The sequence below is a fragment of the Maylandia zebra genome, linkage group LG13, assembly GCF_041146795.1.
Source record: "Maylandia zebra isolate NMK-2024a linkage group LG13, Mzebra_GT3a, whole genome shotgun sequence".
Classification (NCBI taxonomy): Eukaryota; Metazoa; Chordata; class Actinopteri; order Cichliformes; family Cichlidae; genus Maylandia; species Maylandia zebra.
Genome location: NC_135179.1, coordinates 783360 through 799439, shown reverse-complemented (window position 1 = coordinate 799439; position 16080 = coordinate 783360). Strand labels below are relative to the sequence as shown.

The 16080-nt window shown below is 46.0% G+C and overlaps 2 protein-coding genes across 2 annotated transcripts; one reads left to right on the top strand and one right to left on the bottom strand.

Moving 5' to 3' along the window:
- Positions 1-203: 203 nt before the first annotated feature.
- Positions 204-5290, bottom strand: LOC143421851 (uncharacterized). The gene is made up of 4 exons (XM_076891966.1): positions 5275-5290; positions 2902-3323; positions 936-2424; positions 204-235 (listed from the first exon to the last, which is right to left on the bottom strand). Exons 1-4 carry the CDS (start codon positions 5288-5290, stop codon positions 204-206), a joined length of 1959 nt encoding a protein of 652 aa, XP_076748081.1.
- A 1522-nt stretch (positions 5291-6812) lies between these two features.
- vax1 (ventral anterior homeobox 1) lies at positions 6813-14101 on the top strand. The gene is made up of 3 exons (XM_004572509.2): positions 6813-8076; positions 9169-9356; positions 11802-14101. Exons 1-3 carry the CDS (start codon positions 7863-7865, stop codon positions 12342-12344), a joined length of 945 nt encoding a protein of 314 aa, XP_004572566.1. The 5' UTR covers positions 6813-7862; the 3' UTR covers positions 12345-14101.
- The last annotated feature ends 1979 nt before the right edge of the window (positions 14102-16080 follow it).

Here is a 16080-nt window from a genome sequence, read left to right as displayed (position 1 = left end):
ACAGAGGACTTAAATACACAGGAGCTGATTAGGGGAAGTGGAGACACATGAGGAAACAGCTGGCACACATGAACATAATGACGTCACAGTGGGAGAGTAATTGAGCAGGACGAGGCAAGGGAAGCAAAACTAGAAACATTAACATAGAACAGACTGTGAAAGTAAAACAGGAAACACACTGACGGAACTCAAGACATGTGGACTTAACAGACTGGGGGAGACAGAACATAGGGATCTGAAACATGGAACAGAAAGGCACAGTAGATCAACATGAACATAACAACGCCACAGGGGAAGAGTAAAACTGAACACAGAAACACCAGACCTCTTCACAATAAAACAGGAAACATAATGAGACGTAGACATGACAACCCAAACTTCACAATGTAAGACACAGACATGAAACACATGAAAAGCAGGGGAGATTTACCATAGTAGGAAACGAGGGGGAAATAATAAGAACTAGAAACACTTAAGCATGATTACAAATGAACTTAGGAACCTGAAGGGCTGCATAAACTAAAACATCAAAATGAACTAAAACTCAAAACACTGGGTCATAAGACCCAGGACCGTGACAGAGCCCCCCCTTCAAGGGCGGATTCCAGACGCCCGAAACCATGAAAAACAAAAACAAAAACAACCCACCAAGGGCGGGCGGCGGGGGTCCAGGACGGAGGGCCCGGAACAAAGCCACAAAAACAAAACGTCCATCAAAAGCACAGGAGTACAGGGAACAGTTCATAACTCCTCAGGGGGCCGACCCGGAGGGTGACGGCACAGAAGTCCATGGTCGAACAGTTCCGGGGGCCGTCCATGCGGACGGCAACGGCGTAGAAACAGTTCAGGTGGCCGACCTCGACGGGCAAACAGTTCAGGAGGCCGACCGTGCACACGGCAACGGCGGCGACGGGCAAACAGTTCAGGAGGCCGACCGTGCACACGGCAACGGCGGCGCGAACGCAGTTCTGGAGGCCGGCAATGCGGAAGGCAGTGGCGAAGCAAGCATGGCTGGCCACACTCGGGTGGCTTGGCTGGCGGCCGGCGGCAGCGTGGATGTGGACAAGACCTGTCGGGTGGCTTGGCTGGCGGCCGGCGGCAGCGTGGATGTGGACGTGACCCCTCGGGTGGCTTGGCTGGCGGCCGGCGGTAGCGTGGACGTGACCCGTCGGGTGGCTTGGCTGGCGGCCGGCGGTAGTGTGGACGTGACCTGTCGGGTGGCTTGGCTGGCGGCCGGCGGTAGTGTGGACGTGACCCGTCGGGTGGCTTGGCTGGCGGGACGAGCAGAGGCGTGGCGTCGACCACAGGCTGGGTCGTGGCAGGCGAGACGAGCACAGGCGTGGCGTCGACCACAGGCTGGGTCGTGGCAGGCGAGACGAGCACAGGCGTGGCGTCGACCACTGGCTGGGTCGTGGCGTCGACCACAGGCTGGGTCGTGGCAGGCGAGACGAGCACAGGCGTGGCGTCGACCACAGGCTGGGTCGTGGCGTCGACCACTGGCTGGGTCGTGGCAGGCGAGACGAGCACAGGCGTGGCTGGACCAGATAATGGCGCTGCAGGCGATGGCGTGGAGGGATGCTGGACTGGCTTGGCTGAACCTCCAGCTGGCGCAACAGGACCAGGTGACGCTGAAGCACAGGCTGAGGCCGGACCAGGCGTAGCAGAAGCACAGGCTGAGGCCGGACCAGGCGTAGCAGAAGCACAGGCAGAGGCCGGGCCAGGCGAGGCTGAAGACTCTGACGAGGCCGGGCCAGGCGAGGCTGAAGACTCTGACGAGGCCGGGCCAGGCGAGGCTGAAGACTCTGACGAGGCCGGGCCAGGCGAGGCTGAAGACTCTGACGAGGCCGGGCCTGACGAGGACGAAGACTCTGACGAGGCCGAAGACTCTGACGAGGCCGAAGACTCTGACGAGGCCGAAGACTCTGACGAGGCCGAAGACTCTGACGAGGCCGAAGACTCTGACGAGGCCGGGCCAGACGAGGGCGAAGATTCTGAGGCTGAAGCCGGACCAGGTGGAGCAGGAGCAGCTGATGCAGAGGCCGGACCGGGCGAGGATGAAGGCTCTGAGGCTGCAGCTGACGAAGCACAGGCTGGAGCTGCGGCTGACGAAGCACAGGCTGGAGCTGCGGCTGACGAAGCACAGGCTGGAGCTGCGGCTGACGAAGCACAGGCTGGAGCTGGTCCTGGCGTAGCAGAGGCAGAACCAGGTGACAGTGAGGCAGCCACAGGTGGTGAAGCAGAAGGTGGCCAGACGGACTCCTCAGGCCCTCCAGCTGACGAAGCACGAGGCTGGACGGGCTCCTCGGGCCCGCCAGCTGACGAGGCGTGGTGCTGGACGGGCTCCTCGGGCCCGCCAGCTGACGAGGCGTGGTGCTGGACGGGCTCCTCGGGCCCGCCAGCTGACGAGGCGTGGTGCTGGACGGGCTCCTCGGGCCCCCCAGCTGACGTGGCATGAGGCTGGACGGGCTCCTCGGGCCCCCCAGCTGACGTGGCATGAGGCTGGACGGGCTCCTCGGGCCCCCCAGCTGACGTGGCATGAGGCTGGACGGGCTCCTCAGGCCCTCCAGCTGACGCTGAAATAGGCTGCACAAACTCCAACTCAGCCCCTGGCTCCAACCTGGCCTGGATCTCGGTCCCACAGTGGCTTAGCTGAGCCTCATGGCTAGCACTTCCAGTGCAAAATGTCTTATAATTTGGCTTCTTGGAAGCAAAGTTCATAGCATGATCAATACACTGGGATGCTAGGTAGTTGTGCAGAGGGATAAGATATTCCGTGGAAGACTTGGCTGGTGATTTTTCAGTCTTAGTCATTTCATAAACATGCCCATGAACCTTTAAGGCAGTGTTTGTTCCAATATTGTCCTTAGAAAAAACGCGTGGATTCAGAATACAATCACCCACCTCATGTTGCTGTGAGCCGTGGTGACGACCTGGACGCCGCCTCCTCCTGGAAGCGGTGGTTGTGGAGGCCGGCGCCGCTACAGCTGAGGTGAATGTAGCACTGGAAGAAGCCACCGGTTGAGGTGAGGGAAACGCAGCACTTCTCTGCTGCAGTGGCGACATGGACATGGAGACAGGTGAGAGACTGAATAAGCCGACTCTTACTCCTGTAGCCGGTGAAGGAAGAGCTGCATCACCGCAGGGCTGGTGTGATTCAGCCTGCACACTGGGCACCTGCTCAGACGATGATGGTGAGGCAGAGGAGATCGTGGCTGTAGCAAACTTCTTTAAATCTGCAGGCAGGCAGTCCATAAAACCTGGGTTAGCCGTGGCTATCCGGGTCAACTGAGCCCGAATAGCCTCCTTCTCCTCCCCCTGCTTCCCTGCACAGGAGATAATCCAAAGTCCACGAAGCTGTGTAACACGAATCTTGAATTCAAAAAAGTCACTGAAATAAATGTCCGCTGGGTCCAGCATGGTCAGGTCGTTCTGTCACAGTCTGGCGAGAGCAGACTGTATGTATTATGAAGAGTGGACCCAAAATGCAGACACCAAGGAACTTGGATCAAAACTTGAGTAACAAAAAGCGAGCCGTTTAATGAGGCTGGCAGAAAAGGTACAAATAACGGGCAAGGCAAACAGAAATAAAACTAACATTAACCTAAACTGGGAGAACTAAACAAACAACATGGAAAAACCTGGACATGAAACCTGGAAACATGGCATGGAGAACATGGCGTGAACAACAGACGACCTGACAAACACACACTGAAAACAGAGGACTTAAATACACAGGAGCTGATTAGGGGAAGTGGAGACACATGAGGAAACAGCTGGCACACATGAACATAATGACGTCACAGTGGGAGAGTAATTGAGCAGGACGAGGCAAGGGAAGCAAAACTAGAAACATTAACATAGAACAGACTGTGAAAGTAAAACAGGAAACACACTGACGGAACTCAAGACATGTGGACTTAACAGACTGGGGGAGACAGAACATAGGGATCTGAAACATGGAACAGAAAGGCACAGTAGATCAACATGAACATAACAACGCCACAGGGGAAGAGTAAAACTGAACACAGAAACACCAGACCTCTTCACAATAAAACAGGAAACATAATGAGACGTAGACATGACAACCCAAACTTCACAATGTAAGACACAGACATGAAACACATGAAAAGCAGGGGAGATTTACCATAGTAGGAAACACGAGGGGGAAATAATAAGAACTAGAAACACTTAAGCATGATTACAAATGAACTTAGGAACCTGAAGGGCTGCATAAACTAAAACATCAAAATGAACTAAAACTCAAAACACTGGGTCATAAGACCCAGGACCGTGACAAGCGTTTTTTAGGGACTAGTGATAGTCAACAGGTAATAAAGGTAAAATGAAGGTGGTGAAGTGAAGGTGGATGAGTTTAAATATCTGGGGTCAACTATCCAAAGCAACGCACGGTGCACGAGACAGGTGACGGGCAGGATCAAGGGGGTGGAGATGAGTGTCGATGATGGGCGATTTGTAACAAAAGGATACCAACAAGAGTGAAAGGGAAGGTTTACAAGATTGTAAGAGACCTGCTATGATGTATGGTTTGGAGACGTAGCACTAACAAGAAGATGGGAGGCTGAGGTGCAGTTGGACAGAATAGCTTGCTAATTTTTAGTATAAGAAAATATATTGTCCAGGCGAATTAATGCAAAAGCATCCAAAATGGGATGGATGCTGTTTCTGCTAACAGGACCAGGTCTGAAGTTTCCCAGTTATCTGTAAAGCACATATAGTTTTTTGGACACTGTGCAGGCAGCCAGCAATTTAATGAGAACAGAGCTCATTATAAACTAAAAGACTAATTACTAACTAGTCTACTAACTACTGGTCAGGTAGATTGCATGCAAATGCAATCCTTTCAAGGTTACCTGCTTATGGTGATCCAAAGAAAGTGAGGCTGGAGCCACACATTTTAATGGCGCGAGCACATCCCAGCTGCCATAAGGCAAGAGACGGGGTACACCCTGGACGGGTCGCCAATCTGTCGCAGGGCTAACGCAGAGACAGACAACCATTCACACCTATGGGTAATTTAGGATCACCAATTAGCTAACCCCACTAACTGCATGTCTTTGGACTGTGGGAGGAAGGGTTAGGGATAGGTGAAGGTGGACCACCGCATGTCCCCTTAAAGAAAAAAGACCTTGAGCAGTTCAGCTGTTGCCACTGGAAACTCCTCATGTCATCAGAGGGCTCCTATTTCATCTCGGGATTATCAGACGTAGCAACTTGTAAAGAGGGTAATGTGACTGGGATGAAGCCTGAACTCACCATCGTTGGGATACATTGGTCCAGGACTAATGATTGATATCAAGTGTGGCTTTCTGTGTAGCTAATGAGACTACAGATCTTGATTATGGATGAGCAATGGGCATTTAGTGTGTGTGTGTGTGTGAGCTGCAGGACGTTGCGTGGCATAGGCGCGTTCATCATTCATCATCATGAGTTGTGCCGCCAGGAAAGTTGACAGATAGCAAGGGGGTTAGCTGTTCGAGTGCTAGGAGGGGAGGTTTGCTGGCTTCTTTAGCTAGTCCAGCCCAATCAGAGGAAAGTGAGTTGTGTCATTGCTCCTCAATGTGCTGTGGCCTTGAACGCTGCAGCCATTAATTAATGTGTGGCTTCCTGTGCATGCCAGTGGAGTGAGAGGGCCCCACGAGCCCAGACCCTGGGATGGGGTCTCTCATTTTAGAGATGGATATTTTTATTTCCCCTCCCACTTCCACCCGATGAACCCTTTTTTGAACAGTTGGAAAGTTTAACGTCACATTCAGTGTAATCACTGTTTATTCTGTCAACAAATACAACGCAGCTCTAAACCTGGAAACTGCTCGTAATAGCACCGAAACATTTATGCTGGTGTAATTCTCGGGTACGATTATCTGGTGCTACGTTGCTTTTAAAGTCTCGATCTGGACTAATAAAAGACGGAAGGAAAAGATCTACAAATGAAAATCAGATTGTTCCGATTTTGCAGAACTGCAATGTGTTTGCAAATTATTATTAATTACTTACATTATTTAAAATACAGTCTTGTTGACTGACTACTGGACAATGTGTTGTGCTACATACGTTACCTGCTTTCTCGGGTTTTTTGGACGCTGAACAGTTGCTATTTTTGAGAATGTGTAAAACTCCCCTCTTAGCCATTGTATGAAGCTGAGAGGCCAAGACCATGCATCCTCAATCAATTTCCCAGGCTGTAGTTCTGCAACCCAGCTTGCAAAACCCAGGTCCCCTTTAGTCGCTCCCTTTTCATCCTCCTTTTACCTTTGTCAAACAATGGATCCTTCCCTATTTCACACTGAATCCCCCAAACACTGTGTGAATAAAGTTAGTCCAACATGCGGCCCTAAACCCACCCTGAGACTGCTGCGGGCAGCCACACTCACAGAATTGTGTGTTAATAGTCCAATTAGATAATTGCCATCTTTCACTCCTTTTCCTCTCTGTTTCCCATAAAGGCATGAATGGCACTCAGGGAGGGGGGCAGCCTGAAGAGGGCTTCTGGCCAGCTAAGGTGACAAGAAGGGCCAGAGAATGTTCCTTGCACTAGCCCGCTGGTTTGAATTGAATCTTTGTGGCCTAATCAATGGTCTTATTGGATTACTGGCCACTGCTGTGTTCAGAGATATTGTTTCACTGACAATGAAAACAGCAAAGAGTTGGTGGCTGGGTGGGTGGGTAGTGGGTTGGAAGGCGAGTGGTGGAGAGAGGTAGGGGCCATTTCAGGGGTATGCGTGCATGAGAGAGAGCGTAGGCAGCCGAAGCACTAATGACAAGTTTTGTTCCCCTTTTTTGTCTCCTTCAAATATGCAGGTTAAGATTGCGAGAGCTGAAGATGGCTTTTAGGGTGCAATCATTTGAATACTGAAGGACCTCGCTGGGCTTTTCTCTTTGACCGAATCACATGATGACACAGGAAACTTAAACACAATTCTCATTTAAGAGGAGCCCAGCATTGTTGTGGTGATCCGGCTGGCTAAGTCATCATTGCCTTCATAAATTTTGCTATGTGTGGATTTTTTCATTACCCTTTGTTAGCTATCTCTCTCACACTCTGTCTCCCTCTCTGGCTCACTCCCAGTTTCTCTTGCCTACAACAGCGTAGTGACAAGATCTGCACGTTGCAGAATTCCACTGATTGGAGAGAAAGCCAACGGGAAAAATGAGATCAAAGTTCACTGACAGGCTGCAGCAACAAGGTACGCTGTAAAAAGTCAGTGGGACAAAATAACCAGCCGCGTTCTGGCACCGGAAGAACGACGTGTCCGGGAACTTTTTTGGGCTCCGGTCGACTCGTACCTCTGCGATTGTGTGCGGGAGGCTTGGTTGCGAGACAAGACCAATCATTTGTCTTGATACCCTGCACTGAGAGCAGGCAAACTGAGGGGGACGGAACGAACAAACCCCTCTATCAAGACCTGATCTATTTCCCCAAACAATTTTGTGTATTCATGAGGTTACGCAAATGTGGAGGCAGCAAAATTACCGTAATCAATTGAAACAGGCAGTGCGCATCCATGGCTCTGATTATTTGGAGATCATCTATCAGCCTGATGGCTGTGTAACGAGGAAAGGGGGGCATTGAATTACTATTGAGATTTACTGAGAAGTCCATGATCATTGGGCAAGGGAGTTTGGTCAGTGATAATAGGACTCCTTGGTCTGGCGGCGGCGGAAGTATTTCTCCAAACATTAGATAGCTGACTCTGCACTGCTGAAAGGTGCTGTTTTGAAACTAAAACCCATAGTGTCCGGACAGGCTGGTGAGCTGCATTCTCCATAATCTCCTTTTCCCCCCACCTGACAAAGGAAAATCAGAGGTGGACGAGCGGCGGCTCTAAGAGGATAAACTGAGCATGGAGGTCAGATACAACCAAGAGACTGAAGGGATGGTGCTGAAGAATGGACTAAAGGAGGGGAAAGATGGCAAGGACTCCCAGGGCAGCCTGACCAAAAGCTTCCTCAAGGACCAGCAGGACTCCTTTGCCCCCTCCGGGACCGTGGACACTTGTGACAAGAACAGAGGGAGCACAGGAGACCCAGACTACTGTCGGAGAATACTTGTTCGAGGTAATGTTCGTCCTTTGATTTCTAAGCTGTTATCAGTCTGTCGCACTCAGATGCATTTGACAAATTTGAAAAATGAGATTATCTTGAAAAAAAGTTGTAAAACAAGCTCCGTAATGTCACAGTGTGGTCGTTTAGTTCATTAAGAGGACGCCGACCGCTCATCAGCCTTTGTAGATCGGAAGCACTTTACTGAACTTTAAGCCTAACACCAGAAGGTTTTTCTTTTTTAAAATATAGTTTGATAAACTCACTTCTTCTTATTTTATTGCTCCAGGATTAAAAATGTAAGAGAACTGAATTATCTGCTGTGTTACATGCACATGCTTTTTTAAGACAATGACAAAACGTTTAGAATTAATATTTTAACATTAATTATTGCAACGATTTTAGGATTTGCTGTTAAAATAAGCAGATTTAAATGTGCCTTCCCAGGTATATCCCCTATATTTTCAGAGTTATAAAGATGAGTAATCAGAGGGAAAATACGCACACACTTTGTTATTATTGCTATTTAACATCAAGAAATGATGCATCGCATTAAATGCATGAGAGAACAGCTAAGAGTGTCACTGTGTGTTTTCTGTCACGAGTGTTGGAAAACAAATAATAAATATAATACCTACACAAAACCACTTGTTTAATAAATGTAAAAAAGCACATTAAGGTTTTCAATTAAAATATTTTACTCTATAAATAAAATTATACAACAATTATTTATTCATTTTTTCACAGCATAATCTGAAATAATAGAAAACATAAGCAGACTGTAAAGATATGTTTTATTCTTTTGTCTTTTGTGCAGGGTCGTGTGAATGAAAAATAAATAGGCTCACTTTGATTTAATGTTTTTTATTATAAACTTAAATTAAATGTTCAGTTTTCTGCAAAGCATTTCACAGTCACACTGATGAAAAGAAATCATTTGGAGTACGTCACACTTCAATGTTACTCCGAATGCACCTCCACTCCTGTGGCTTTATGAAATATGATTCTAGTAATAATAAATCAAATTATATTAATAACTGAGATGATGTCAAATCTGTCTTCATTGTGTCCTGTTGCCTCTGTGAATTATTTTGCTGCTTGTTGCAGATGCTAAAGGCTCCATAAGAGAAATCATCCTGCCCAAAGGTTTGGACTTGGACCGGCCGAAGCGTACCCGCACCTCCTTCACTGCAGAGCAGCTCTACCGTTTAGAGATGGAGTTTCAGAGGTGTCAGTATGTGGTTGGAAGGGAACGCACAGAATTGGCCCGTCAGCTCAACCTCTCTGAAACTCAGGTATGCACCCAGCAACGCCGCCATGGATTTAAACAAAGTGTCTTTATGCACTGAACCATCAGCTTTTTCCTGTTAGCGTTTCAGCACGTAGGAAGGTGGATGTAACCACATAATTAAATTAATTTCAGTTCATTTTCAAGCACATGAAATTATAACATTAATTATGACTCAGAGGCCATTTACTGTTTATTTAAGTTGGAATTTTTTTGTGTTTTAAGGAGATATTTTTACACATAATTACACTTTGATTGTGAAACATGATTTTCATGCTGGTCACTGGTTTGCATGCTTCATGGAAAAAAATCTTCAACCCACAGTAACCATTAAAAATCATATCTAAGCAGTTGTAACTTACTGTTTTAGAGAGACCCCAAAAACATTTGATTTGAGCTTCTAATAAAAAATGAAATTCAAATAGAGCAATCCTGTGTTTACTGTCTGACTGAGATGTGTGCTGGCCGTAGGAAAGCTCACGATTTGTCTTCATGCTGTACGTGTGGGGTCAGCACAGGTTCATGTAGTGGGTGAACTGTGTTTGCTCTTTGTACCAGATTCCACAGAGAGTCACTCCGGCGATCCCAGCCTGTTTCAGCGCCTGTGGCTCGTCTCTGGGATTTTTAACACCGGTGCTGTCGGGACCTCAGTTTGCACTTTGTGTTAATGTGGTTTTTGCCACAGCTGAATGAACTTGACCTTGAGAAAAGGCCGGCAAGAGGTCATAATTAGACACAACTAACAGCAACGGCTGTGCATATTTTAACCTAGCTGTGTGTTAACATTTTAAATGTTTTACATTTTCATTAGAGCAACACAACCACTGTTCCCCACGCGCAACTATTCATTTTCTCATATAAACGTCAGACAGAAAACGAACTTATCAATGCTTAGTTTTCTGGAATGAGACTCGGGTGTGTGCAGCAGTTTGAAGCTCCAGTTTCACATCTTTGCACTGAGTCCACTCAGGACACCACCTTGTTCAGTCTTTATGTTGTGGACGGAGATTATTGGACAGAGCAGTGGCGTTTCTTCACTTTGTGTAAAGAATTAACCCACAGACTATAGCGAGGAGGGAAAGTATTCACGTGTGGAGTAGCACCAGGACTGAGCTGGGCGCTTGCTGATGATTGGTACGTGTATATTTTGCTCCTTACTAAAATAGTCTCATGTTTCGGCTACATTTCATATTTTAAATTATACGGCTTATTAAAACGGAACTATTAAAATGTCACATTAAATAAAATGATGGATAAAAGAAATGTAAATATAATAAAAATGGACGAAAGGCGTAATTTATTGTGAAAGTACAACAGCGAGCCTATATTAAGCACCGTGAGGTAAATATAAATACATAAATAAATAAATACATAAATATTTATTTATTACATAAACATTTTATTTAATAAATCATAAATCAAAATGAATTAAAAATGGAATACTTGCTAGTTTAACCAGTTACAGCAGTAATATCCTCAGGCATGGAAATACATTTTTCCTGCTGCAGATTTCACTTTCACAGTTTTCAATAAATCTCTAAAATGTTAGAAATATATTTTATTATGACTAATTTATTTAATTCAAATTAAGTTGAACATTTTCTGTTCATCACATATTATTTTTAAGGGGCAAAAAGTGTCACTGTCAAATATTACATTTAAGATTTCTTTCATTTGTCTGAGGATATTTCGCGAAGTTTCGCCTTCATTTCCAGGGTCGGTGAATCCTGTGGTGGTAATAAAAGAAGTCGCTGAAGTCATTGCAGTTAATTATCCCCACTCTGAGTGAAGATACAGAGAAACAAGTATGGAGCAGGTTTACTGTGAATGTGGTATTCAGGCTTTTGTTTCCATAGAAATATGTTGAGATTTTAAGCTCTTAATGTTAATAGGAGGCTATTTTAAAGAACACAAATGCTGACGAGTCACGTTCAGAATTGAGCAGCTGGTTATTAATCTTTGTGGGTCATTTATTTTCCAATAAATAACATCGCAGCGCAGCAGTCAAACATAATGGGCAGATTCCCATGTTTTTGTTCACCGATGGCTCTGTTGGGTCGTGTGTGGTTTGTGCCACGTTTGACTGAATCACCTGTCGGTTAGTCTGCATGACTGAATGGAGTCACTGTATTTTGTGGTCATTGTCTGTGCTTATTAAAATGTCTGCACTTATATGGCTGTTACACTTTAGCACGGCTGTAACGCTGCATCTGCACGGGGGAAGGGAAGGCAGCTGCCGCTGTACTCTGTGCAGACGAGCTGTTTTAGACTTCACACAGCAGATATCAGTGAATATTAGTCTTTCTTTCATTTTATACCAGCACACAATATTTATATATTCATGCACAGGATTTGGATCTGTGAGCATGCGCTCTACGTATAGCACAGCCACAGAGGAACTGCATATGATTATTATTTCTCAGAAGGCTCTCTCTTTTGTGTTTGAATCTAGGTGAAAGTCTGGTTCCAGAACCGCCGTACTAAGCAGAAGAAGGACCAGGGGAAGGACTCTGAGCTGCGTTCGGTAGTTTCAGAAACAGCAGCCACCTGCAGTGTCCTCAGACTGCTGGAGCAGGGCCGGCTGCTGACGCCTCCCGGCCTGCCGGGCCTCCTGCCTCATTGCGGCGGCGGCACTCTGGGCTCTGCCCTGCGGCCGCCCTCCATGGCCATGGCCAGCAACGGCAGCAGTAGCAGCAGCAGTAGCGGAGGAAGCACCGGCACAGCAGGCGGCAGCCCCCCGCTACCCGCCGTCACCAGCTCAGGGACAGTGGCAAGCTTGCAAAGCTCACCGGCAGCTCACAGCCTTTTCAGCTTCCCTATGCCCTCCTTACTCAGTGGCGTCGCCACCCGCATTTCCTCCAACCCCCTCTCCATGGCGGGCTCCCTGGCTGGAAACCTGCAGGAACTTTCTGCTCGCTACCTGAGTTCCTCTGCCTTTGAGCCTTACTCGCGGACCAATGGCAAAGAATCCATGGACAAGAAAATCCTGGAATAATGTTTTTACATAGACGGAGTCCTGTTTCCTCAGGACACGTGCCGGTTATTTTCCTTGGCTGTTATTGTCATTTTCTGGTTTCGAGCTGTCTCTTCATCTGTCTGTGTCATGTTTTGTAGCAGTTCATGTATTCCAGTTGCGCATCTGGCGCCTTGTACAAGGAAGCAAACATAAGCTCGTCTTAACAAAGAAAAGGTGGCAGTGGGGAGATTTTGCACAAGAAGTTCATAAAGGACTTTATAAAAGAGAATTAGAGAGATATACACTGGGAGAGTACTAACAGATGTCTTTCTGTTAATAAACAAATATTTAGTCCAAAAACCAACTATATACTGAAGCGCGTAGAGAATACAGCTGCTACTGTGGTGCATACAGGCTACGGCAGGGCGCTGAAGACTGGTGACGAGAACTGTAAAGTTATGGTGATGTTGTTGAACTGTGTTCTTTGATTGTGATGGGTAGGTGCGTGTCAGAGCAGTGAGTAGATATAGACAAACAACATGAGACGTCAAACACCTGAGCAGCAGTTTGTGTCATCCTGATAATTCAGCGCTTTTAAAATTTTACCTTAGCAAGGCCAATTTCCTGAAATAGAATTAAAGAAGGGGTCGAGTGTGCGATTACAGGCCAGAGTGAAACCCAGGCGATCAGAGATGCAGATGTGTCATAAGAGCATCTTTTGTAAATCTGTATTATCTTTGAACCAAAACAGAATCCCGAACAATGTCGTCATACAGCATGAGAGCTGTTCACACACACACACACACACATATATATAAGTGTGTGTGTGACTGTAATTCCACTACGAGTTCTCCAGGTTCTGGTGTACAGTTTCTGTTGCGTGTTGGAGCTGAGCACAGGTACGAGCTACTGAAAGGGAGAAAAGGCTTTTCAGCTGAAACTGTTTGCTTTGTTGAACGCTACAAGGTAACAGCTTTTTCAATCATTAAGACAACCTTTCCTGTGCAAAATTTCTTAAATCCACAGCCTTCAGAAAAGATTAAGGCCGATGATTCTTGTGGAGACTGAATGAAATTATTGTAGTACTCAAGTACTGGAAATGCAAAATGTACCTTAAAGTTGTTATTTTATTGTAAATTATTTACTTCTGTAATTAATAGATTATTAGTATATCTGGAAAATAATGAATGAATGAATGTATTAGCAGGGTTGAGGATTCAATCAAAAGCTCTTTGGTGCTGTTGTTGTGAAATATCTTGAAATTTGTGAAACGTGTGGTTCAAATGTTGATATATATTATGTATACGGCTGCAGACAAAGACAAGTGTGTTTTTTTTCTTCCATACATGTTGCTATAAATTAAGTTATGATAAATCTCATGACTGTCATACCTCCTCTACACGCGCCTGATGTGATGCTTGCTGATGTTGTTCCCACTAATCATTTGACTGGAGGGAACAAAAGCTATGAAGCAACACAGTGGACTAACGTGTTGCAGTGACAGTGTAATTTTATTAGGGCTGTACAGCTATTTATATAAGCAAACGTTTTATTAATTTTGTACAAAAGATATCAGAAACAGTAGAAAAAACTGCCTTTTTTCCTTTTTCCAAACTCTAAAACAATGAAATCAACAAAGGCCGGAGCAGACGGCGGAGGCAGGATCTTCTTGCTGCGAGGCAGCAGTGCTAACCACCGTCCCACCATGCTGCCCCGGCTCCTACGTTCTCCCTGTGGGTTCTCTCCGGGATAATGGTGCCAGTTCAGTTCAGACATTCGTTTCACTTTTCACAAATGTGAGTTTCTGTATTTTCTGACTAAAATCTACACAACAAAAGGAAACAGTTGACTAGAGCGTTCGTTTCCACATCTGGTTCGCCCTTTTGTTTTCCTGTGAACTCGAAACAATAACCTTTAGGGCTAGCAGCCAGTATCCTGTTTTTCACCTGCTCCACCAACTATTGAGTCGGCTGGACGGGAGAGCTGCAGCGTTCACCCAGTCCTCCAAACACACTTTAACAAACTCCTCCTAAAAGTTTCTCTCAGTCTAATTTCAAGTTATTTTCAGTAAATTTGAAGAAAACAAAATTTGCATAGAATCGTGTTTTTAGTCATTTAACACATTTGCATAAATGAATATTAGAAATAAAAGGAAAACTTCCAAAGACCTCTTGTAATCATTGGTCTCGCTCTCTGTTAGTGAAAACACGGCTAAAACGTCTTGAACCTCGACAACTGTCGATAGCAATGAAGACTCATAATAATATAACGGTCGTGTTTTATAATTTAACGTTAACATAGCAGCACACAGTGGCGGTTTGTCAGACGACTCTGAGAACTCTTAGTTTGTTTGTTCTCTTCTGAGTTCAGCCCTGCTTGTTTCTGCAGAACAATAACACCAGACATGTAAAACTGAGGCTTTTTGTTCGCAGAGCCAAAGAAACCAATCCTTCCCACTGTGTCTTGGGAATCTCTCCAGAGGAAAAAATAAAGGTTACATTTATGCCTCCTATGCCTCTCAACCCCATTCTGGAGGCCCCCATCCATTCTCTCCCTTCACCCTTAGTCCAATTAGAAGAAGGTCGGGGAGGTTTTTGTAAGTGTGCTGGGTTGTTGAAGGGGTATCTGTGTTTTTCATGTGCAGACCACCAACATATTTTCTCTCATTACATCGTCCTGTCTTTAAACTCAGGTCTTAGGAGATGACAGAAAGCCTACATTCTGTCCAGTATTCAGTATCTGTATTTCGCCCTCGGTTAAGCTAGTACGTCCCACTATTCATCACTCACTGAAGACAAAAACAACAGCCCCCGGTTGCTTTTCAGGCTGGCGAAGAGTCAGAGCACTAGCCAAATATTTCTATAACATTAACTCGTAATGACTCCTTGAATTTCTTTACAAATAAAATTTTAAATTATTCCTACCTGTCCCACAGACGTATCATTAAGTACAACTTTAAAACTATTCATATTTATTTAGACTTTTTTCTCTCTGATTGATGTTCCTCAGTTAACCTCAATTAATACTTCCTCCCAACCATCTGCATGTCTGAAGCACATTTCAACATAATCACTCAAACGGTAAATGGTCTGTATTTGTATCGCGCTTTACATATCCAGTCATCCACCCATTCACACACTGGTGATGGCAGCTACATTGTAGCCACAGCCACCCTGGGGCGCACTGACAGAGGCGAGGCTGCCGGACACTGGCACCACCGGGCCCTCTGACCACCACCAGTAGGCAAAGGGTGAAGTGTCTCGCCCAAGGACACAATGACCGAGACTGTCCGAGCCGGGGCTCGAACCGGCAACCTTCCAATTACAAGACGAACGTCCAACTCTTGAGCCACGATCGCCCCTGAAGTCCAAAGAAATCCTACCATTAATTAATGCTTTGATTTTAAATATGATCAATCTATCTCTGTTATTGAGGGGTACGCACCACAAGCCTTTAGGTGGCAGTAAATAAAACAATATTTAAAACGCCAGCCTTGGACCCAGCTGTCTAACTGATCATCTGGAGAGGAATGGCTCATTCAGAATTCATCACGGTATAGAAACAGCAGCAGTGAAGGTGAAACATGATCTTCTGATGGCCACCATGCTGGCCTTGCTCCAGCATCTGTGTTACAGGACAGGTAAAACGATCCCTCGTTAAACTCAGAGCAGGGGTTTCCTGAGTCTGGATATGTTCATGTGGCGTCTTGCCAAACCACTTCAATCTACGTAACGTCAAGTTGAGCGCTGTGATTAAGTTGCACTTCTTCAGTTTT

Bases quoted from the DNA above. Each gene is read 5' to 3' on its own strand.
- vax1 (XM_004572509.2), top strand. From the start codon at position 7,863: ATGGAGGTCAGATACAACCAAGAGACTGAAGGGATGGTGCTGAAGAAT. The intron at 8,077-9,168 runs GTAATGTTCGTC...TGCTTGTTGCAG, and splicing joins TCGGAGAATACTTGTTCGAG to ATGCTAAAGGCTCCATAAGA. The intron at 9,357-11,801 runs GTATGCACCCAG...GTTTGAATCTAG, and splicing joins TCAACCTCTCTGAAACTCAG to GTGAAAGTCTGGTTCCAGAA.
- LOC143421851 (XM_076891966.1), bottom strand. The intron at 2,425-2,901 runs GTGGGTGATTGT...GGGCCCGAGGAG, and splicing joins ACGGCTCACAGCAACATGAG to CCCGTCCAGCACCACGCCTC. The intron at 236-935 runs GTCGGCCTCCTG...TCCATGTTTCAG, and splicing joins CCGCCGTTGCCGTGTGCACG to ATCCCTATGTTCTGTCTCCC.